The sequence below is a fragment of the Arvicola amphibius genome, chromosome 5 (assembly GCF_903992535.2).
Source record: "Arvicola amphibius chromosome 5, mArvAmp1.2, whole genome shotgun sequence".
NCBI lineage: Eukaryota > Metazoa > Chordata > Mammalia > Rodentia > Cricetidae > Arvicola > Arvicola amphibius.
In genome coordinates this window covers 145,068,221-145,093,472 of record NC_052051.1, presented here as the reverse complement: position 1 = coordinate 145,093,472, position 25,252 = coordinate 145,068,221, and the positions used below count along the sequence as shown (strand labels likewise).

The 25,252-nt window shown below is 35.9% G+C and overlaps 1 protein-coding gene across 1 annotated transcript in view; it reads left to right on the top strand.

Moving 5' to 3' along the window:
- Nucleotides 1-25,252, top strand: part of Dcc (DCC netrin 1 receptor) — a 658,913-nt gene that overhangs the window by 537,089 nt on the left and 96,572 nt on the right. The window contains exons 16-20 of the mRNA XM_042055177.1: nucleotides 903-998; nucleotides 6,202-6,434; nucleotides 10,635-10,773; nucleotides 15,562-15,669; nucleotides 22,223-22,417. Of these exons, the coding sequence (XP_041911111.1) occupies nucleotides 903-998; nucleotides 6,202-6,434; nucleotides 10,635-10,773; nucleotides 15,562-15,669; nucleotides 22,223-22,417 (771 nt within the window). The remainder of the gene's footprint in view (nucleotides 1-902; nucleotides 999-6,201; nucleotides 6,435-10,634; nucleotides 10,774-15,561; nucleotides 15,670-22,222; nucleotides 22,418-25,252) is intronic.

Below are 25,252 nucleotides of genomic sequence, written 5' to 3'. Positions count from 1 at the left end.
ATTTTCATATTTGATACCTTCTTCCATGTCATTCTTAGCTCAAGTGCTGTCCTGTTTTCATTCTGTTTGTAAGATGAACATCGTGAAAAAGGCATCTATAGGGAGGGTTTGTTTCATCCTACAATTCCAGTTCACAGTTCATCACTGAGGAAAGTCAGGGTAGGAACTGAAGCAGAAATTTGAAGCATATACTGTGGGGATGTCTTGGTTGCTAGCTGGTTCTCTGGTTCATGCTCATCAACTTTTCTTATACAACCCAGTCTCACTTGCCTGAGTTGTACTGTTTCCCACAAGAGCCTGGATACTCCCATGTCAATCGTCCATAAAGGGCGTGTCTCACAGACAGTACCACATGACAAACTCACATGGGCAATTCTTCAACTGAAACTAGCTCTTCTCGTGATTCTTAAGGTCGTGTCAGGTTAATGTAACTATAATTGGTCCTGTCCTGGAGCGGAACTTTCACTGGTCAGTTCCAAGTATTTGTATTTGTTCCCTGTGCTAATATGTCCGAGGTTCTTAAGATTGTTCTCATTTCCAGTCTGATGCTCACTTTTGGTTTTGACTGACCAGACATGGCTGACACTTGGGTCACTGGGCTGGCAGCTGATAACTCACAAAAACTTGTGTTTCAGAGATAAGAACAAATATCATCGCCTATATTGTACAGTGTGTCTAAATGTTCTTGTTTCCCCACCTACTTATGCATTCCCTGCTCATGTGAGCATTCAGGAAGATCGAAAGTCTCTATCTCCATTAGAGTGGGTAGTTCCCAGAATCCAACCCACTCGTTTTCAAACATCAATTCATTTAAAACATTGTATTAAATTTGTTTTCAGGGAATGTTCGCCACAGGCATTTCAATACACTAATTCACATGTCCAATTTGTTTCTGTTTTCAGAGTCAAGTTCTCATTATGTAATCTCCTTAAAAGCTTTCAACAACGCAGGAGAAGGTGTCCCTCTTTATGAAAGTGCCACAACACGCTCCATAACAGGTATGCACCCATTGTCCATCCTCTTGCGACAAGTTGGATCAGTGCTTGGATTATGGTGAGAAAGGGCAAAATTCTAAAAAGAAAACTATTTAAAAATGAATGCATGAAATTATCAGGAATATATGCACACATATGTACACTTTATTTTTGATTATTTCATTCTCCAAATAAATGGCAAGGATTTATTCGATACATTAGTGTGTAAACGTAGAGAACTTCGCTCTCGCCTCCACAATCATCTAAGAAGTTTTCTAGTTTGGTGCCCTGATATGGTTCTTCATTCTGCTAACCAGTTTGTCTCAGACACTGCCATTTGAGGAGCAAGTTTGTGATGGAGGTTCTAAATATTCAATGGGCATTTGTTTCTCTCAACATGAACCTGTAGACAGGTGACAAGGTTAAGTTGGCACATCGGAGTTGATTGGATCAGTCCAAATTGCAAAGACAAATCCTAAACCGGGGCATAGGTCATCTGTCAGGAGACACAAAAGGAAAGATTGGTTCCAGGCTCATTGTCTAAAGAATGGCTGTATGAATTTAAACAGAAAGATAGCAAAGAAGGCCCAAAGGGCCGAAGAGCATGAAACAGTGTTAAGAGGGATATAAATCACTGATGGAGGTTGTTAATAATGCTATGTTTGCTCAAAAACAGAATATGTGGATACCCAGAAAAAAATCACAAACCCATATTGCTCCTAAAAATATTGTTCCCAACAACTTGTCTAAAACTTTGACAAAAATAAAATTTATGTCTTCAATTAATACTTTGTGCCTATCTCCCACAACCCCGGAAAACCACATCCTTTCAACTTCATTTGACTAGCCATAAGCATTCACCTTAATTAGAATAGAAGGCTTAAGAGGGCAATCTTCAGATTTAATACCAAGCATCAGAGAGAAAAATTACTGGAGTGTGGATTTCAGATGAGGATGCATGACTAACTAGAGAATAAATATTACTACTACCTAGATTTACTTGAAGTTTGTATAGTTTGTTTTGAAAGTCCTCAGTTGCCATTCACAGACTATACTGACGATGGTTTATCTTTCGGACAGTTCTCCAAAGATGTTTTCACTTATTGTTAACCAGGTGTTCCAAAAAAGTGAAGTTGTTATTTCAGAATTCTGGAATCATTGACCATTGGTTTCAAAGTCTGACATCCTCCACCCCCCAAAAAGATACAAAATTGGGAGCTATCATTTGAGATAACATCTTTTGCTATGCCTTCAAAGGTGTTTATAAATACTCAAAAAGAATAAACATGAGGCTGGAGACTGTTTCCTAAGAAAAGTATCTCCTTCATTGTTAGAAAAATGATGTGCATTCAGTTCTAGATTTGGAACTAAGATATAGAATAATAGATGAGCACTTGGGATTTTTCTCTCAGACTGTCCCAAAAGTGAGGTGTATTGGGAAATAGGGGACTATGTCTGCACCTGTGATTTCCCTGGTTGACCGTGTGTATGTCATCTCTTTGCTGTTCATCATGAGGAATCTAGGAAGTTCCTCATTGTCAAACTGACATTGAACTATGATCAGGTGACACGTGATTCCACCGAGGCCAGTCTTTCAATGCTTTTCTTTTATTAATACAAAATTTAAATCTCACGAATACAACCTACTGGGCATAAACACGAAAGTCAGTTCTCCAGTGGAACTTGAGAGCAGTGAGTGAAGAAGGCAGAGTTCAGATAAAGTGAAGGTAGGCTGTGCAGTAGGAAGTGTCTGTGCTAGTAACAACTTTCCCTGTGGCATTTACTGTCAGTTTTTAATTCTTAGCATATGGCATTGCCACGGTGTTTTCTCGAATGCCAGTGATCCATAACACAAGTTTTATTTTCATGTTATGACTCTGATTCTAATGGATCTAAGAAGCGAAGTGATGCTAAAGTTGGAAATTATGTCAGGGAATTTATTATTGAAGAAAAGCCAGTGATGGGCTGCAGAGGAATGCATAAAGCAGCCCCTTCACAATAAAGAATATACTCTTTTCCTGGAAGGAGAATTATTTTTATGCTTCTACACAGCATGGAGAACAAAGGGCAAACAAATGGAACCAAAGGCGAAGGCTCTGAGAGAATCTCTTATCAATAAATGTGTCATATTGTCATGTAAAAAATTATTCTTTATCTTTGAGTTGTTGCAAAATATTCCCGTGAGAAGTCCTGGAAAGAATCCAGCAAAAAGTAAACACAAAATACACTGAAGGCAATGAAAGCATTAGGCTAGTATCACCATCAAGCCTGGAGCATCTGAATCATGTGCTCATAGCCTTCGGTGAGTTCTGGAGTCTTTTCTCAGACTGGGAATAAGAGTTCAAGCTACTGAAACTTTCAGCTTGGCCCACATGGGAAAATTCTCTCTCCTTCCATTTAGCTCTTTATCTCTTGTTGTAAAAACAAGTTGTTTTCCACCTGGAGAAGGAAAAGGGCAAAGAATAATCAGGAGTTAATGAAATACACCCTTTGCATTCATTTATTCTGAGCCATTTTAGTGAGGTTTAAACGACGTGCAATCCAGTTGAAAACTATCAATTTTAATGCCGATATCAAATGAGTAACTAAAGGTAGAGATTAGCAAACTATGTTAGGTACTGTCTGTTTCTTCTTCAGCAAATTACATATATGTGTGTGTGTGTGTGTGTGTGTGTATAATAATACATAGTATATATATACATATATATATTTTTTCATCCACATATATGCTCACATAAACATGTACTTGTTCATGTGCCTCTGAAATTCAAGAGCATATAAGGCATCCTAGCAGAGGAAGAAACATTGAAATAGAACGATTTAGTAGCAAAAGAATGGTTGCATCCAATTACTCAAGAAATTCCTGATCAGGGAATCAAAGAGCACTGGCAATACGTGTAGCATGTTTTTACATCGTTGTTCCCTGTCTCCTGGAATGCTCTGCTCTATTGGAGATGTTGTTTATCTGTTCTGTCCATTAGAGTGAGGAAAGAGCTCTTATGGCCACTGAATGATTGAAATTGGCTGTCATAAAAACGAATAAATGTTCAAATAACTAATTATGTAGTTTACATTGATAGAAGCCACAGAGCATATTTTTATTACATTATGCACCAAAATTTTAGAGGGATTATCATAGAATGACTAAAAATAAATTGTGTTCCCTAAGATAGAAAATAAAATTTGGCCGTTGGCAGAATTTTCTGGATCACATTAGGACCATAGGTAAAATCCACAACAGAAAATACTGCATTAAATACAGTAGGATTATTCTGTAACTGTCCCTAAAATACTCAATGAATAATAACCATGACCATTTTTATTTTCTAAAATCAAGACTAGTTGGATTGACTATTATCATTTTCTAATGTAGGATGACTTGACTTCAAAGCATTACACAAGATGCATATGAGAGACCATGTTTACATGAACTAAGTGGAACAAAGCAATGACACAGGTGGTAGCCCATGATGTGAATAAGTCAAAAGCAGCTCATACGTGGGACTATACTTCCTCTATGCATCAATTTCTTTTTAAAGTCAGGCAAGGATAGAAACGTGAAAGGTAGTGCTTGCTTTAACTTCAGCACAAGTACCTTTTCCTGCTACACCAACCTGCTGTGTGATTCAAACCCTTGTAGAAGTGCAGCATCTTTTGCTCTCTTTGTCATTTCAGGAATCCCTTTGACTGTAAAGGGGCCCTTAATAAAAAGAGACATCAAAAGGAATACAGAAAACCTGGGCTCTGACATTAAATTTTAATCTCAAATCTATCATTCTCTCTCTCTCCCTCTTTCTCCCTCTCTCTCTCTCTCTCTCTCTCTCTCTCTCTCTCTCTCTCTCTCTCTCTCTCTTTCTCTCTCTGTTCCGTTTCTGTCTTCTGTCTTCAGTTTTAAAAATCTTTTCTCCAAAATTACAAACCAGTAACCCAGTACCATGTTAAATAATCCGTCGGAAAACACAATGATGAATAGATGAGAATTTGAAATTCAAGGAAAAGAAACAGTCATCAACAGAACAGCCAACAACCACTCGACTTTGAACTTGGCTATTAAAAATATAAACTGTATAAACTGCTCCGGAGACTCCTCTCCATTTTATCTGATCTCATTCCCTTAAATGACTTCAAATGTCCCATCTTAGTACTGTGCTGTCAGCTTCAATTTTTTGTTAGATTCCTTAGTGCATCAGGTAAAGGTCGGTTTTTCAACCTGTTATCTATAAATTTGAGTGTCTCAAAATGGAATGATTATGATTGCCATAAAGTAAGCTTCTGAAATTGTGGTCGTCCCAGCATAAGACAAGTGTAAGGGGTTTTGGAGAACTGTGTAAAATCACACATCATTCTTCCGATTGCAGTCATGTTATTGGCCAAAGCACGTTCATATCTCCGTGGAAATCTCATTAATCTGGAGGAGTTAATTTGTCTTCCTATCCATTGATGTGCATTTTTTTTTCCACTGAACTTGCAGTTTCCGAATCAGGAATGTAATATAGGAATGCCTGACTGGACTGAAAACGGAACTAACCTGTGTGTGTGTGAATACGTGTGTGTAAATACCGGAAGATGAGCACTTTTATTAGAGTTTAATATTACAATCTAAGAAAACTTACCAGGTGCCATCTCACACACAATTATAGTACAAAGGATGTTTGTTGACCCACGTGACCATGCATATCTCTTCATTCTGGTTTTGTGCATTGATAGAAAGATATATATCAAGTTTTTTCATTATAGTTTGAGTGTTGACTGAACAATATTTATAGAAATGTTACCTAGATAATAGTAAAAGAAGTACAAAACCCTAATAAAGTCATATATAAAGAGAAATATTAAGGTATCCAATAGCATTCATTTCCATTTCTGGAAAAATAATCAGAAATGTCATTTTTATTGTTACTTCAAATCGTTGACAAATCATGTACCTCATAAAGTAGCATACAAGACTGTGAAAGAAACAGTGTGTAACATTCAAAGAAGTTGAACTTCTAAGATATGTAATCTAATTAGATATAAATATAAAGAAATACTGTTATTTTAACATAGCAATACTGTTCTTATTATATGTTATGATTTAATTAATTGCATTTTTTCTGTTCTTCTCATGTTCCCTTTCATCATTCTTGCCATGCATTTAACTCATTGTGATGTGTTACCACTGGTATTTATTTTAACTCTTTGTTTACACATTTATTCGTTGGTTTCATTTGGTGGGTTTTGAACCCAGATCCCACTGACCCAGTTGACTATTATCCTTTGCTTGATGATTTCCCCACCTCGGGCCCAGACGTCTCCACCCCCATGCTCCCACCAGTAGGTGTACAGGCTGTGGCTCTTACCCATGAGGCTGTGAGGGTCAGCTGGGCAGACAACTCTGTCCCGAAGAACCAGAAAACATCCGACGTGCGGCTTTACACTGTCCGGTGGAGGACCAGCTTTTCTACCAGCGCCAAGTACAAGGTGAAAATCAAACTGACTGCGTGAAATTTAAAGTTATCTTTTATATGCTTGGTGCGTTGTGTTCCATGTTTCCTGTTGTGCCATAAACCGCTTTTCTACAGTGACTTTCACGTACTAAAGCAAGGCATTTTAATAGCTGAATAACTAATTAGTTAAGAAAAAATATGCCTCTGGAAAACAACAAAAGCAAGGTAGGAAAATATCAAGAGCTGCAAAAAGATGTTTGAATCCCAGCAGATGCTGCTTGCACCAGACTTTTGCTTTTGCTTTCAGCAGGAAAATCATTTTCCTTTGGAAATAGAAGGGCTCCAAGACCAGCTCCCGAATAGACTATGATGTGATTCCTTGACTCAGAATCTAGATTGCTGTCCATTAATTGCACAGCCCACTCAGAGAGGGTCCAACGGGGGGGGGGGGGGGTCAGGGATGTGAGGACACTTTATAGCACCCTAGAAATGAATTTCCAGGCATTAACCGTGCGTTCCTTATTTAGCTTCGAAACCATCTTCCTGTGGTTGTAAGGAAAAGCCTCTAAATGAACCTGAGTTACAGCAGCCTCCTGTTCATTCTCATGTCCAAATTGTTTCATACTCGTCCCCAGAGCACTAGTGATACATAAGAGACTGTCATTTCACTTTTGCATCTTTCCTGCCCAAGTTCGGCAATTCAAACAAAGAGTTACTAACAAACCCAAGAATGTGTGGATGTGTTTAAGCAGTAGACAGTGTCAACAGACTGGAAGAATCAACAAACTCCTGTTCTGTGTCTATAACATTTCTAGATCATTTATTCTGAAATAAAGTTTTAATTCTGCTTACTTAATATGTATAACTTGCAATGCCTTATGCACCCATCTTAATAGATGCATGCTTGGAGAAAAATCCATAAATGGTTCACGTAGGGTTACACAGCTGAAAGTTAATAGTTTACAAGGCAATAACTGGGAATGAAAACGAAGTATAACATTATAATCTCATCATCCAGGGTACTAAAGTACAAGGATTGGCAAGAGTTTGAGGCAAGTGTGGGCTACAATATAAGGTTTTCTCTAAAAATAAAGTGAAGAAGAATGTAAATGTTCCTCCAAAACTAAGGGATCCAGTAGCTTAACCCTAGCTCTTTGTTTCCTCAGACCCGCTTTTATCACGTTTCTTGACACTCCCCAGGGATAATTGCTAAAGAGAATTTTGTTCCCTTCCTCCCACTGAACTACTGTATTCCTTAATCAGATTGCAAGACATTGGAAATTTGGGAGATGCACTTGTCTGGGGGATATTTCTGGCCCCCAAACTGGAGATACAGCAAAATCACACTGGTTTCAAGATTCTGTCTCTGTGTGCAGTCATGCTGGAATTACATTAGTGTCTTTCATCTTTTAAGTTGTCAGAACTTTGTGGTTTATGATAAGTCAACTTTTAGTTGAAACAATATAAAAATAATATATTAATATATTTATTATTATTATTAATATTAAAGTTTTTTATATTCCTGCCCTGGTAGACCAGGCAAGTCCTCCAGCAAGTCTATACAATAGCATAGATAAAGGATATGTTATAAGTACCCTACCTATCTCCTTACAGTATTAGATTTCAGACTCAGCAGAGCCATAAATAAAGATAACATCAGGAAAGAAAAGAAAAAGAATATATGAGAGTTTTAAGAAGTATCTCTACATATAGATGGCTCAGTTTTGAGTTTAGTTTCAGAAAAGACTGTTCCTCACTTTAAAATTGTTACGTTCATAACTTTGGAGATCTCTTCATTTTGCAGAATGGCTATGGGAACTTTTGACAGAATATGAACTAATATTTTGATTATTTTCTTCAGCCTCATTTGAATAACAAGATCCAAGATTTCTTGGGGCAAATAATTTCAGTGAAATGGCTAGTACAGTAGATATAGAATTACTCAGACTCACAAAGAATTTGAGGACCAAGCAAAGCAGATTTCAACTGGGCCTTCTCTGATGAAAGGAATTATGTATTTTATTACAAACAGCCCTCTTCACGTGCCCAACTACACACACCTACCTCTGTACACTGAGATGAAGAGGTCTCTAGGAAAGGGTTGGGCAGTTGAACAGTAAGAACGAATGAAGAGGATTACAGGTCTATGAGAAAGATGTCTCATAAATATTGAAGTTATTAATAATAAATGACTTGGTTTGTACTTTATGCTGTTAAAATAATGTTCATATCTAAACTAAACCTTTCGTTCCATATAGTTTAATGAGATAAGCAAGACATACTCATTTTAGGGCCAAGGGGACTTCTGGAGTCAAATCACATTTCATATTTGTGGTTTTGTCAAATCACTGAGTCTCACTTTCTCAAACTGGACAAGAATTCTGAATATGATACTTTGATTACTTAGATTCCTATATTTATTTTCCTATAAAAGTATTGACTTCGTTTAATTTCTTTACAATTATTTAATCACATACTGTTTTACATGAGTTTCCACTAAAAATATAATTATTGGCAGTTGCCTAGAGCTTAGCAGATATGTTGTGACTGTAGTAGAATATGGAATGTTATGTAAAACTCAGTCCCCTTCCTCAAGATAGAACTCAAGTTAAAATTTATTATTGCTAATGTAATGAAAATGACATGAAACAATGTCTAATGTATTATAGATAGCAATTATTAGCCCTTGCTCTAGGCCAAGCACTATTTCCTTCACTTACTTCACACAGTAAATGACATTATAGAGTCTGTCATATTAACTGAAACTTACAGAAAAGAATATGGGAGCTTAGGAGCTCAGAGAGGGATTACCCAGCTATCCTGTATTTACAACTGCAACCATATATGATTTTCCAAAGTATTTTGAGGTTTAACCACTCATTGTAGCAATAGCTCTCTATGAGTGTCTACGGAAAGCATTCTGATAAATACTCCTGAGATTTTTAATTTGATAGGATGAATGGGTACATCATAAAAATGTTATTAATGTCTTTTAATTTTTATTTGTTGTAAAAAAACATGTAGGGTTTTCATAACTATAGCCTAACCTATAATAGATGTTTGATTTAATAATTTTTGCCATAATACAGTAATAATGAGGTACTTATATCATTAACCAATGGGAAAAGGCTTTAACTTTTCCAGATGTAAATACCCAACTTATTTTTATTTTTTTATTTATTTTTTTTTGTTTTTGTTTTTGTTTTCCAAGACAGGGTTTCCCTGTAGTTTCTAGAGCCTGTCCTGGAACTAGCTCTTGTAGACCTGGCTGGCCTCGAACTCAGAGATCCGCCTGCCTCTGCCTCCCGAGTGCTGGGATTAAAGGCATGCGCCACCACCGCCCGGCCATATTTTTAAATATAGAAGCAATAGGAAGCATTTAGCTTGGGAAAAGACAAAGATGTTTTTAAGAGATTTGCATAGGCTAAAATGAGCCAGGTCATGTGGAAAATAAGTTTTTACCTGTGAGACTAGCCTGCTTTTCCTTTATTATCATTTTTGCTCTTTGAGTAAGCAAGAAAGATACAATTTAATTATTTCCTACTAAAATAATTAAACTTGTTTATAATGCAGCAAATGGACTCAAAACCAAATACAATATTCTACAGTACAATTTTCTTGTTTACTATTTATACAATTGTCAATTCTTTTTTGATCGGTTGATGTTCTTTCTAAACATGTTTCTGTATATGTGAAATATTCAAAAAGGGAGAAAACATGTCACCCAGACACACTCTTGTTCCTCTTGATCAATAGGTATTTGGAAGCACTCAAACTTTGAAGCTAGGTCTTGATATTAAATATCTTAGTCGCTATAATGCTATTAAATTAATTATTCGCAGATGAAAATTATGATGACAAACAGAAAATATATAATACTAACCCGCCAAATCCTGATTTCAATGATAAAGCTATGAATTTAATTCAGGTCCAACTAGAAATTGTCTTGAAATGGGGTTGAAAATAAATTTTGTCTTCTTCCTGTGCTCATGGGAACAGGGAACTAACCCAGTTGGCTTCCCCTTAGAACAAAGCACTGCCTGGTTTTATCAATAAATCTCACATATATGAGCAGCCAGCATATATGGACTGGCACAGAAGGGGCCTAGCTATTCTGTTATTTTGAACTGTTATCTACTTTTGGCTGACTCATTAGCTAGCTGGTTTACATGTCTTGATTTACTGAATTGACAGTTCATTCTTTTTATTTCTTTGTTTATTCTGGTTTGTATAGTCAGAAGACACAGCCTCTCTCAGCTACACAGCAACAGGCCTCAAGCCTAACACGATGTATGAGTTCTCGGTCATGGTGACAAAGAACAGAAGGTCAAGCACATGGAGTATGACCGCACACGCCACCACCTACGAGGCTGGTATGTGAAGAGACGCTGGCCTCAAAGGCTTGTGTTTGGCCTAAGTAGCAGTGTTCACAGATTCTGTGGAAACTGAGACAGAGGATTGGTGTGATTTCAAAATTGTACCTTGTCCTGCTTTAAATAGTATATCCCGTACAATACACAGCACTTCTACAGCCAATCATTATCATTCCACTTCCATGGAAGAGAATGAGGGGAATCAAATGGATTAAACAATCTGGTGGAATGATTAATCACTGATTATTAGAATGAGTTCTTTAGAACGTTAACTCATAGGATCTGAATAGGAATTCTCTTCAATTTGTTTAAAAATAATGGGGATTTCGAGGCCAGCCTGGTCTACAAGAGCTAATTCCAGGACAGGCTCTAAAAAAGCTGCAGAGAAACCCTGTCTCGAAAAACAAAAAAAAAAAAAAAAATGGGCATTTAATTATCAAACTCTGATAGAAGGGTGCTTTGAACAATAGTCCTAATAGATATTGGATAATTTGAGGCAAAATTTAAAAATTACAAAATTGGCCTCCTGTTTGTTTTTTAATTCTAGTTAGGAAAGCTGGAATAGGAAGTATTTCTGGGTGGTCTTGGTTATACTTTGAAAATAGGTTCACATAATGAAAAACTTGTATGAATTTTGAGAGAGCTTGGATCTACATCAATATAAGTCAACATAAAGTTCAAAAGTCAAATTTTCTAGGAATAATAAATCTATAGTTAAAATATTTTCAAATTTGGCACTGGAGTTTACCAAAACCTAATTTCTAAAGAATATCTTCTAAAACATATTTTATTTTGCTTTTTATTATTTTTATATTGTGTGGCTGTGTTTTGTCTGCACACATAACTGCAGGTGCCAACAGTGGCCAGCAGAGGGTGTCAGACCTCTTGAAGTCACATGACCTGAGTGCAGGAAACAAACTCAGTTCCTCTGCAAGAGTTATTTGTGTACTCCTAGCCACTTAGTCACCTTTCCAGCTCTAATAGTTTCCAGTTTTAATTGGTTTGCTATTTATATTATGTGTAAAACTTATATTTTGCCTCTTGATGTTGCAACTTTGATTTTGTTTATGGTTTTTGCCTTAATCTTTAGAGCTCTACATTTAGTAGGTACTTCTATGTATAAAAATTTTTTTTGAGTCAGGCCTTGGTGGCATTCACTTTTAATCCCAGCACTTGGGAAGCAGAGGCAGGCAGATCACTGTGAGTTTGTGGCCAGCCTGGTCTACAGGAGTTAGTTCCAGGAAAACTCTCTTTATAGTCTTATTGTAATGTTCTTTATTGTAGTTTACTTATTACACATTATTAAGTTTCCCTAATTAATTGTGACTTGGATTCCAATGTCAGCAGTTTATAAGGAAAGTGAGGTTCAGCCAAATGAATTGCATACCGTGAGAACTATAAAATACCCATCTCTGTCTTTTTACCCTAAAGGTCAGGAACAGAGTCAAATATAAACTAGCAAAACAAACAAACAAAAAAATCAAATAAGTAAAACCTGATAGGATTTGTCTGAAAGAATATTCATTTCACCTTAAAGTCAGCAAATTCATGCATTTTTCCCATCCATAGACATAAAATGCACACCATCATCTGACTTGCAAAATGCACTCTACACAGTTCTCATCAAGGACCTAGCCTTATAGAGGCACCAATGGTCATTCCCCACACAGGCAAAAAGATAATAAGTTTGAGACCTGTGGTTAGTAGACAGAGTGATTGTCAAATCAGATAATGATCTGAGCAAAGGTGTAAATAGCATGTGGACGAGATCCTTGGGTGATGATGAGAAGAAAGAAGCAATTCACAAGTGTCCGGGAATTCTGTAACTGTGAGGAGGAAATGAGCTGGATAAAATAACTTGAAGATCTGCTTTAATTCTGAAATAAGAGATAGGCACCAGGGCTTCCTTGCTACAAGCTGAAGGGCCTCTGTAGTAAACCTAAGGATGGTTGGCAAATTTTTAAATTAAAATAGTTCATGCTGTCCAGATGAGGAATCTTTTATTTTATTTTGATTATCTGTATTAAAATACAAATAACTGGAATGGTGCCACAAAGGAGCCAGTCACAGCTATAAGAAACTATCCCTGCACTGCCCTTACCAAGCTATCACCCTTGTGTTTTGAACCTGCATGTCTTCCTTGTTTGTATCAATCAATATTCCACTGTTCAGAAGAGAGGACATTATGGGTATTTCCTGAGATAGTTGTCAAAAAAAGGGGGGGCAAAGAAAAGCTGGTTAAAAGAGTCTACATTACAAATCCGTGTAGCCTTGAAGCTTCTATGGCCTAAAGACAGTCTTTTTTTCTCTCTAAAAGAAAATTCCATATGTTTTTCTGAAAGGAAGAGGGGCAAAGGAATATTGACAATCTAAATAACAAAAGCATAATGTAATTTTCATGTCTGCAATTTTCTAACCCTAGAAGGTTTCCCCTCTGTTCATATACTTATTGAAAAAAATGGAAATCTGTGGGTGGGGGACATGTGAGAGCCATAGATATGATAAGTCTTGCTCCATATACACATGTGAGAGCCATAGATATGATAAGTCTTGCTCCGTATACACATGTGAGAGCCATAGATATGATAAGTCTTGCTCCGTATACACATGTGAGAGCCATAGATATGATAAGTCTTGCTCTGTATACACATGTGAGAGCCATAGATATGATAAGTCTTGCTCCGTATACACAATGGGTTGATTTGTAACTTCTTGGCCTTGTGATAGGTACCAGGCATTAAAAAAAATAAAGTCTCTATTTTAGAGAGAATAACAATCATTTAAAAGGATAACTATATTGAGAATCATGAAGTAACATAAGAACCATGAAGTAGCAGAAGAAATGAAGTCACCAAATTTGGGGCATGTTGAAATTATAGGAAACAGCACAAAGTACTAATTCCGCTTGAAAAAATAAGGGAAAGTTTCACAAAATAATACCTAGTCACAGTCTTGGGGCAATCATTAGGTACTAGTGGGAACCATAGGAATCATCAAGTCCGTTTCTTTCCCAGATATTGGGGGTACATTTGCAGCTCATGGGGAAATTTTAAATATTGGAGCCAAAACGTGCAACACTAAAGTTTCTATTCATCATTTCCACAACTTAAGGATAAAGATATGCACACACCTGAGGCACACGAATTAACAGAGTGTTTGAGGAACCAACTTCTCAGGACATTACTATGTATTTATTATAGCAATAAAAAATTTGAAGGATTTTTCTTTTCCTCTTTTCAATACCTGAGCTGACTGGTAAAGTAAACTTTGCATCATCCTTTGTTGATTTCCTAAATCAATATTAATTTGAACTTTAACATAGGTAAGAAAATAGTCATTCTGACAAGTCACAATCTATTTATTTCTCTCATAATTTAAAATTATATGTATGTATATATATTATTTGTGTAGTATCTGAATCAATTGTGACTGTATCTAGTCTTTCTATTCATGGACTATGAAATACCTTGAATAAACTCTTTAGGAAAGTAATCCTTTTGTAAAATGCCATTACTTCTTTGATATTTTGCTATAAATCCATGTTGTTCCTCCAATGCCTCTAGACATATGTTTTCTTCTTCTCCGTCTCATCCCACCCCCTTCTTTCTCCTTATCTTCCTTTTTTTCCTCCACCTGTGGGTTACTGCCATTCCCGTTTTTCTTTGAAAATTTAAAAATATTAAGTGATTGCCAACGTATCAAAATTAACCTGACTTTGAATTAACTAGTGTTCCAGTGGCCTTTGAGGAAGTAAAATATGACACATAGGAATGATTTGCGCCTTTCCATGTGGTTCCTATCTACAAATACACAGGAAGGTATTCTGGAAGTGGGGTGTAGCTGACGTGATGACTTAGCCTAGATGGCATTGTGAAGCACCAAGGAGAAGAGAACGAAGATGGCTTCAAATAGAAATCTAGTCCTGTTATTCTTATTCACTGGAGTCCTATTTAGAAACGAGAAAATCCTAGCAGAACACAGATGGAGAGGAGAGCTGGCTCCGAATCTGCCTGTGTCAAACTAAGGATAACAAAGAGACTGCAGGTAATCAACGTGGAAGGTCGCTAGCTACTTAGAAGGGAAACTGTCTTCAAATGGGTAATAAACAGATCGGCAGAGTTCAGGGAGGTGCTGAATAGGCTGCACACAATTGGTTCCATCTTTAGAATATGTTGGCATTTAATTTTGCACAACATAGAGAAGAAATAGATTTGAAGAGTGCAGGATTTCTTGGTATCTTAGTTCATGTCCGATCGATAAAAGTCTCTCATATATTACTTGTCTTTTCTTCTTCTGTTTCTCAATATCTGTTCTCCCTTAGAAAATACCTAGTACATTTTTAAGCTATAATATTTAACGTGTTTTTATGGAGTTTTGTGTTTGTTGTTGTTTGTTTGTATCTCTTTTGTTTCGTGAAACTTGGTAGGTTAGTTTTCTCAGTTATTAACTACAGTTTCAGTAGATTCCCTAATGGAAGCTATGCAGTTCATGTGTTCATTGAGCATACAATTCTACAGACATGCATGAGTGTGAGCTCACTTCAAAGCACCTACTGAATTCTTCAGCCCTGTATTTCCTCACACCTTTGGAAGACATTGAGCTTCCATGGTAAACCACCAACTCTACTTGTTCCCTTCTGCCACTCAAATAGTTGCAACAGATTGTAAAAGGCAAAATAAACATGACATGCCTGATGATAGATTCTGATTGTTAGCGCCACGACAAAATACACACCAGCTTCACTTTCCACAATCAATGACAAGACCTTGTCTCTGTCTCATCTCACAGCCCCGACTTCTGCTCCCAAGGATTTGACAGTCATTACTCGAGAAGGGAAGCCTCGAGCTGTCATTGTGAGCTGGCAGCCTCCCTTGGAAGCCAATGGGAAGATCACTGGTAAGCATCCAGCTTCCTCTCCAGCCTTGTCCCACCTTGACCTTTGCCCCTTACTTTGCTTACTTCACAGCTGCTCTTGCTCTTTGTGTGGAGTTTCTGATTCAGCATCTTGGTTGTTTCCTCATCTTCTCTGATTGGTGCTTCTTGTCCCCCCGCTGAGGCTGTAGTTCTCTTAGGGTTCATGCAAGTACACACACGTGACTATCAGCTTTCAGTTTCTGTGCGAAATATGTGAGTTTCATTCAGGATAGGCATTTTGTGTTTTATCCGATGGACCATTAAGACAGTCTTCTTATGGAGTGAGTGTAACAATGAGTGACTGAAACGAAGCTGATTGTTTGACAAGTACAGAATATAAAGGAATTCTGGTGGCCTTGCATTTTTGTGCAACGTGTAAAGGAGGTTTGTCTTGGGATTTTTAACTTCTCATTTAGCTTTTAGCTTCATTCTTAAACAATAAGTTTCAGAAAATACTTAATATTGACCGACAGAAATTGAACATAATGAATTTTCAGAGTGACAGCTTTTAGTTTTCCTAATATTGCTGATAACAAAAATGCCTAATTAAAACATCCATTAGAAGCCTATGATGTTAATTTAGTATATGTATAAAAAAACATAATGGAGTTCTATTAGAGAGTTTGCATTCAAATGATCAATTTAGGTTTTAAATAGATATCTTCATAGAATTAACTTATTATGAAAAACATTACACAACTCTAAATGTGCACATTAGAGCCCAATGAAATAGAACCATTGGGTTAGAAATTTACCAGTCTCTGTTTACTCTTCTACATGTACGTACAAGAGGTACATGGTAATACTATAAATTAGCAGAGTGACTGAGTTTTCCTGTGATACAAATAAAAAAGGAACATGTAATTTCAGACGACAATCTCATGTTATATGGTTCTTTGTTTTCTTTTCAAAATAAAAAGATGTCGTGACGCTTATAAATGTGATTCAAGCTGAAGGTTTGTTTTGTTTAAAAATGGCTCTTATTGTAAGAGCAAATGGAATTTTCATATGACCTGATAAAAAGTGGACAGATCAGAAGCATAAAATTCCTCCCCCGAGAGAATATTTGTTCAATTGTCAGTGTGCTAGCCCTTTGAAAACTTGAAAGAATACATTCCATTTTTTTTTTAATTCTCATTTCTCTGTGGTCTGGTCTACTTCCATTGGTTTTGTTTCAGTAAGTTTGTAGCTTTTGATTTATTTATGTTTTATTTCATTATAAACAGGTTTTATAAGCATATGTCAAAAATAGATGAAATTTTAAGAAGAAAATATAGAAAATTTTTAAAGAAAAAACATATGATGAAAACTATATTTGGTGAGCTACGAAATGAATCACACTTTCCACTGCTACATTCTTGACTCTTCCTCAAATAAACCGTCAACATAGCAAAGGAAACAACAGAATGTGTTTTCAACTCTGAAAAGCAAAGCCTCAATTTTGCTTTACCAATATAAAAAATAGAATTTTAGCCAAATTAAGAAATCTCATCTTCTATTCATAAACTTACCCTTATGCTAGGAACTTGGAGAGGGATTTTGTAGGCATGTATGGATTGACATCCATCTTCCCAATATGATGACGCTGAATGAGTCTCCTTTTCGTGCTGTTAACATACACACACACACACACACACACACACACACACACACACACACACACGAAGTACCAATCCTTAAAAGCTGACACGAGGATTATATCTGAGTAATATTGATGATTATCTTCATTTTCCTGTGAAAAGGATCTTAAGCACTGTGAACATTATTCCATTGGGCTGGATCTCCTAGTTGGACACCAACTCGATTTCCTTATGTTCTATAACAGAAGTAAAAGGCTATCCCTCCTCAACATCATTCCTTAAGAGCTACATGACCAGTGTGATTTCTCATATTTAAAGCTTTAAAGCTAAAATCAAGATATAGGTGAAAACACGCAATATTTGCATTTTGGATTAGTTTACCTCACCCAGGATGTTTCTAGCTCCGTTGTAAATCTTATGTACTTCAAAAGGATGAGACAAGCAAAAATGAATAAATGAAGAATTTCAATGCTAAGAAGGTAAATCAGATAACACCAATGTCGTGATAATCTGATCATGAGCTCATCATGTGCAGGAAATTTAGAGTAATTTTTTTTTAAAAAAAAATATAATGTTCACAACAGAGGAAGCAGTGACAATATACATGTTGTCCTTCAAAAAAATGATAAGATAGTAACTGATCACGTATTCCTACTATTCTTAAATGAAATTACAAGATTTCTGAAGTAATTCACCCATGATCACATTCTTATCTTTCTACCTAAGTGCACAATTACCATGATTGCCTACTAAAACCTGTGGAAGATTGAAGGTCCTGGCTGGGTTGAACTACTATTTGTCAGAGATCACATGACACACCTTGGCCTACCCAAAGAAAAGCAGTGTACCTGCTCTGTGGAAGAGGAACGCTATTTAATGTGTCTCGCGCTACTGTAACCAATTCCTCTGCCGTAAAGTCTCTTGGATTGTGAAATCATCCAACCATTACCTTTATTCCATTTTGGAGAGTTGTCCTAACTACCGCTTAAGTCCCATTTACCAGAGTATGGATCATTTTATTCTCAACATTAATGTTTGATGAGAGAAAAAAAAATGTAGAAAGATATAAAAAGTATAGAGACGGGAGCGAACAAATTCTGGCACATTGCTTCTTGAATCCCAGATGCCCGCTTATGTGAGGAGGAGCAGAATGGCAACTGGATGATGTTGCATTTTATGCATATTAGATAAATGCGTCTTTAAGACGAGAGCGCCTCGCTGTACCAACAGTCCCAGGGGAGCCTGCAAACTCTGATTTCACATGAAACTTTACTCTTTTGGTCAGCTGTGACAAGTGAAAGACTGAGATGACAACGAAGAGCAGAAGACAGCCATTGGGAACAGATTCACACCTTTCCAGAGGAGACTGTGTAGTTGTGAAAGTCTGTAATTTAAAACTTTAGATGGTGGATTCTGTAGCTTGAGAATATACCCAAACCTGGCCACTCAGATGAGTCTGGGAGCTTTCTCTAAGACCAGGGTTTGGGGTTGGATAATAATACCTTCAACTGAAGTTTGGAGAGTTTTAATTGTAAAATTGAAAAAACGAAATCATCTGTGTCACTATAATATTGAGGACTGGTGGAAGGACAATTTAAAATGTCAGAACCTGACACAAGATGAGCTCTAGCTAATTGACTACAGTAATAAATACTTCAATAGAAATTGTTATTTAGAGGAATCACAGGGAAAGTCAATGTATTGTTTTTCTGTAAGAATTGAAAAAAATCATAAAGAAGTATAGCGACATAGGTGGGAAAATAAATTTCAAAGTTTCATATTCATCGTGCCCTTACAACAGCACAGAAAATTTAATTCATTAGAAGTCATTAATCACTAGGTGATGGTGGCACATGCCTTTAATGCCAGCAATTGGAAAGCAGAGACAGGTGGATCTCTGTGAGTTCCAAATCAGCCTAGTCTACAAAGCAAGTTCCAGGACAGCTATGCTATCAGACAAGGAAATCCGACTAAAACAAAAAACAAACAAACAAAAAAAAAACCATAACAAAATAAACCAAGTCATTAATCAAAAAAAAAACTAGGCTACAGACATTCATACAATTAGTGAGTTTCAGTACTGATTACTTGTGAATTTTGTGAGGAATGAAAACATACCAGAGGATGTGGCTGCTGCCATAAAGAATATTTCCTTTTCTTTTAATTTTTTTCAGATGGGGTAGAAGACATGATATAATAAATAAAAAGAAAGAAAGAAAAATTGAAGATATCAGGATATTCTTTCAATAGATATGGTTTCTTGAAGAACCTGATTTTGATGATAAATAGGAAGATATTTTATAATTTTGAGCATGGGAAATTAACTGTAAATGAACAAATATACATGAAAACACTTTTATACAATAACAACTCAAAACCCTCCCAAATGTAATGTTTGGAAAAACTCATATAACATGTTCATATTCTGTGTTGTTCTCTATCATAACATGCCTTCTACCTTACCCTCAACTCACAACATGATCAAACTTTCATACTAACATTGCAGCAGGCGTCCAAAAATATAAAAATTCCATAGATCACCCAAGAATTTGCTTCTGACATTGCTTGACCACAGGAATAATTTTGAGCACAGTTATAGAGATTATCCTTAGTGTATATATTTCTGGCAATAGTATTACCATGTATTAGTAGCCAAAACCAACAAATCCAACATGATTGTGGTCACAATTTCTGTGTGTCTAGAATATTTTACTGTTAATTTTCGAAGGTATAAATCAAATTATCAACCTAGTTAAAGTCTCATTGTTGGTGTGATTGGTAATAATTTTGCTTCTCAACATGCATGATTGACAGGAGGTTTTGGTTCCTTATTGATGGCCAAAATTAACCTTTACTTCCTGCCTCCTGGTCAACTTCACTTGGAGATGGACTTCATCAAAACCACCATAGGAAAAGAACCATGAAATCTGCTGGCAAAACTAAAATTACAATCTCCATTGACTCAATGTTACAGGGTATTCTGATGCATCAACTAATTATGTTGATGAGAGGCAAGATTTAGAACTCATCATAGCTCAGGAGGACAGCATCACACAAAAGCATGAAGACCAGAGAATGTATAGGAGTAATTGCAGCCATCAAATATGGTTAACCAAATTATTAAATGAAAAAGTCCTGCCCTGAGGTCATTTTTCTTAAGTATAACCACCCTTCAGGTAATTCCCATGACAGGCAGGTTTGAAAGAATACAAATAAAGAAGAAAGGTGAGAATTAACACAAGATAGGTATAAGTTTCATTAATCAGTCTTTATTTAAGACAAAATGACTTGTGGATGTTGTATTTTGAAATTTAGCTTAAATATACAGATCAACAGGGAGGAAATTCCCAGATTAAAACCCAGAAATCAGCTGGGCGGCGGTGGCACACGCCTTTAATCCCAGCACTCGGGAGGCAGAGTCAGGCGGATCTTTGAGTTCGAGGCCAGCCTGGTCTACAAGAGCTAGTTCCATGACAGGCTCTAGAAACTACAGGGAAACCCTGTCTCGAAAACCAAAAAATAAATAAATAAATAAAATAAAACCCAGAAATCACAGAGCTCCAAATATCCAAGAAAGTCCTACAAGGCAGTGTAATGAGTGATACAAAAGCAAAGGTGTTATCCGAATTTATTAAAAACACAAAGCTTACAGGACAGAAAGCTCATGGCTAAGGACTGCTTTTATGTGTCAGAAATACCTTAACAGGACTTCAACTGATGGAATCGATTTGGATTCAGATGGTAAGGGAAGTTAGATTGGTGTGAATAACAAAGAATGGGGGCTACAAGCTTCCTACAGTGCGGATTTGTGCTGGTGCAGAGAATCTTCTGAAGACAGGTGAATTTCAGTCAGAGAACTCTGAAGAAAACATGGCCCAGGCACAGCAGTGACAGTTCCCAGTACAGATGGGGGCAAGAGCAAATCAAAGGAAAATGTTTTTAAAGGACAGCATATCGCTTTAAGAAAGTGATTTTCATATTCTTACATAACACAGTACAGTGTATGAACAATACAAACAATAAAGATTATATAAAAGGAACTTATTCAGAATTATTAGACTTATAAACAATGTGGTATGTAAGGCAAATATTATTTACAGAATTTTGGCAGAAAGGAAGGACAACACCGTGTTTATATAACAAAAACACACACTATTAGCTCCATACAGTTTCATCTGACAATATAATATATAAATTATTGATGCTTTTAAATAAGAGATAGCACCTTAGTTGGCTAAGACTGGTGTTCAGATATGCATATTTCATAAGGCTAACTGATTTTCAGTGCATATTCAAATTAGACTATTATAAGTGCGTGAATTGTTACCATTCTACTGATATACTCCCAAACCATATAATTAAAGCCCTCCAGTGATAGGCACTAATATTTGAGAATCTCCCTCCAGCCCTTTTTCCAACTAGCTTCGTTATTTGTGAGAGGAGTTCCACACAGGCCCTGCTAATTTCCCAGGGTCACTGCAAAAATAAAATATGACTGTTCATTTTTATAACATTATAAATATATACAGCATTAATACTTTCCAATGTATCTTTATTATTTAAGCACAGCCGAAATAAATATTAATTCATTATCATTCATTATTGGAGCGCCGTGAGTATTATGCAGGCATGTTATCTCAGTTTTACATTCATCATAGTGTTTGTATTTTAGAAAAGACAAATAATCAGAATTTATAGGTAGCTAAAACACCAATTTTTAAGTATGACATATATTTTATTTCTAATGACCTACTCTATATTCTGATTCTATGCATTGAAACAATTATTAATTAATTCTTACAATATTCAAAAAGTCATTGCTAAGCAGAATGTTGTTCTTTGTACATTGTAAACACATAATTATTATTACAAAATATATTTGAGAAACATGCATGCATTTAAAGGAGAACTACTACATGTTCACCAAACAAAATTACATGTGTCTATTTATGCAGCTTACATCTTGTTTTATACCTTGGACAAGAATATACCAATAGACGACTGGATTATGGAGACTATAAGTGGTGATCGGCTGACCCATCAGATCATGGATCTCAACCTTGACACCATGTACTACTTTCGAATTCAAGCACGGAATGCGAAAGGCGTGGGGCCCCTCTCTGATCCTATCCTCTTCAGGACTTTGAAAGGTTTGAACTAGTTCTCGTCGCCTCTTTCTTTTTCTTTGGGCTTAGTCACAGAATAACTCCATAGTCTGTGTTAGGAAAAACAAACCAACAAACCTACACCATTATATTTTTTTTTAGCAATAATACTTGTAGTGGGCGTTCAAAATAAATTTAAATTTATTATAAACTCAAAGACAATATGTCAAATATGGCTTTATCACATTTTTCTGTCATTAGCACCAGCAGGCATATTTAATCCGAAATTGTATTTATAGCATCCAGCATTTTGCATTAGTTTCATGTATACCAATTTTATTTCAGGTGCAATGAATCCTTAGACCTTTTAATATAAGGGAATAATAATGTAGATGTATTGAATTATGTATATAGCCTAAAATTGGCAACCTTATTTCCTTTCATTAATGATTATTCTTATTTATTAAAGTAAACTTTAATAACATAAACCAACAAATTACACAAAGATAAATGTGGTTGGCAAGTTGATAACACAAAAGCAAAAAATAAAGTTTAATATGATGGTTAAGTGAAACCCCACATTCTAGTAAGAATATATATATGTGTGTATATGTATATATGTATGTATATATGTACACATGTGTATGTGCACTCAGTTTAAAAATAGTTGGTATACTTATAGAAAGTACAGAGTTCAAATATTGATGGCATAAAATAATGTACTCTTTTAGAATCCAGTAATATTTTCATACAAGATGATATGTTTGCAAGAGTCTCAGTCGACGATGAAAAAGAATTTGCATGGCCCATAAAAGGATAGATAGTGTGGGTATTAAAAGTGTGACAAAATTATGTGTATATGTTTTTCCAGAAAAAAAATGAACACATGATCGAAAACAAGTGAGACATTAAAAGGACCTTCATGATTGACAATTCTACCCACTTTCTGCTGTTCGAGAAGAAGGGTCTTAGAGTAACTGCATAGCCTGCTTCTCAGTGCGTTAGGAAGATATGCTAATATGTAGTGGACTTTTGAATTCTCATGAGTAAGCTATTCAAAAGCTGGATTTTGTTAACAGCTTACCTGAAATTTTGCCAAAAATACACAAGCAAGCATTCATCCTAAGACTGTGTGACAGTTCTTCCTGTCACAGTAAGACTGAGGAGGGAGGTGAGCAACCAACGAGCTACTTTTTGTCCGGGTTTTGCGGACCTCGTGTCTAAATCAGGTTTTACTTCATGAGCAATTGAAAGACAGCCAGTTGTTCATTTCATAGAATCATAGAATGTAACTAGATAATGTTTTGCAAAATGCCTAAATTTTATCTATAGGCGGATGCCAAATTAATTTCATGCTCACAGCGCATGCCAGGCAAGAGATGTCAGGGAGGGTTTATGGTGATTTAAAGAATCTGAATGTTTTATACGGTAGATTGATGAGCTGCCGCAGGATATATTGCCCCACGTTGATAGCCATCCTGGAGGTTATTTAATAACGTTAACATTGCGCCTGTTACTGTTTATCTTGACTGCCCTGGAATCATCTATTAAGTCATTTCCTAAGCTGGAGACAAGTTACAAAATTTCTTTTATAATAGTCTACAAGAATTAGGTCTAATGAATGTACTGATCTGATGCTGTGCTTAATAGTAATCATAGGCATTTTGTGAATAAAGTTTGCTCATATGGTAAAAATATTTTCATGTCTTGGGGAAGTTTTAAATTACTCACACAAAAAATAATAATAATACAGACACAGCTATCTTTAATATAACCTGAATTCTGCAAAAAAAAATGTATTTTTATGTCACTTTCAATAACAAGTGTTTTAAGGACAATAAATTATCCATCATAAAAGATTTGATATCTCACTGAACTATGGCTACACCAAAGACAAAATCATGGAATTGCTCTGACTGAAGATTTGCTCTTTCCAAAGTTGCTTAAAAGCAGAAGGGCTCTGTCCATCAGTATGTGACCTTGTTTGACAGAGAGTGGTTCAGATGTTTTCCTGAAGCTGGGGAATCCCTGTAGTCTGCTAGCTAATGGGTAAATGTTTCATTCCAAGTCACGCCCTAGGCAGGTGTCCACAAGTCTCATTCTTCCATATTCAGACTTTGCCAAAGTAGCAGCATTTTGTAGTTGAGATTTGAGTTTGTCTTTTGCTATTAGCAGCCAGCTAGAGGGCTTTAGGAGACTTGGTAAATAGTCACTGATTAACTAAAAGAATATGTATAATTAGAAAGCACATATACACATATCTGTGATGTGTTTAATTATTTATTTGAAATTTTAATTAAAATTAGTTTTTAACTTAATTTTTTATTAAATAGGATTATGCAAATTCCCACCTCCCTTCCAAATATCCTTCACAGATGTCTACTTAGAAACTCCTATACAGTTAAAACATTGCAAGATGTATGTTTCTGGGTGTATTACCTCCAGTGAAATCTTCATTGATGTGTTTACCTATTATATTAAGAGTCATTATAGAAACAACTAAAAGAATATGTCATATGTAATAATATATTACATAAAATAATTCACACATACATGCATATTGTGCATGATTTCTTAGATTATTTTAATGCATAATAAATCTCATATTGTGCATGATATCTTAGATTATTTTTAATGTATAATAAATCCCGTATGTGGTATAATATATAGAATTTATTAGAATCGTTAACAAGTAATCCAACTCTTTCAACAGTGGCTGTCTCCCAACAAAAAGTCCAAGAATGCACTAATTGTTCAGTTCACAAAGTGTGGATGTCTCAGCTGGTCCTCAGCATATGCAAGAATCGTGAAAAATGGGGCTCTAATTCCAGTGAAGGAATCAACTTCTAGGGAAATTGAAGGCAAACAGGCAAAGAGCAA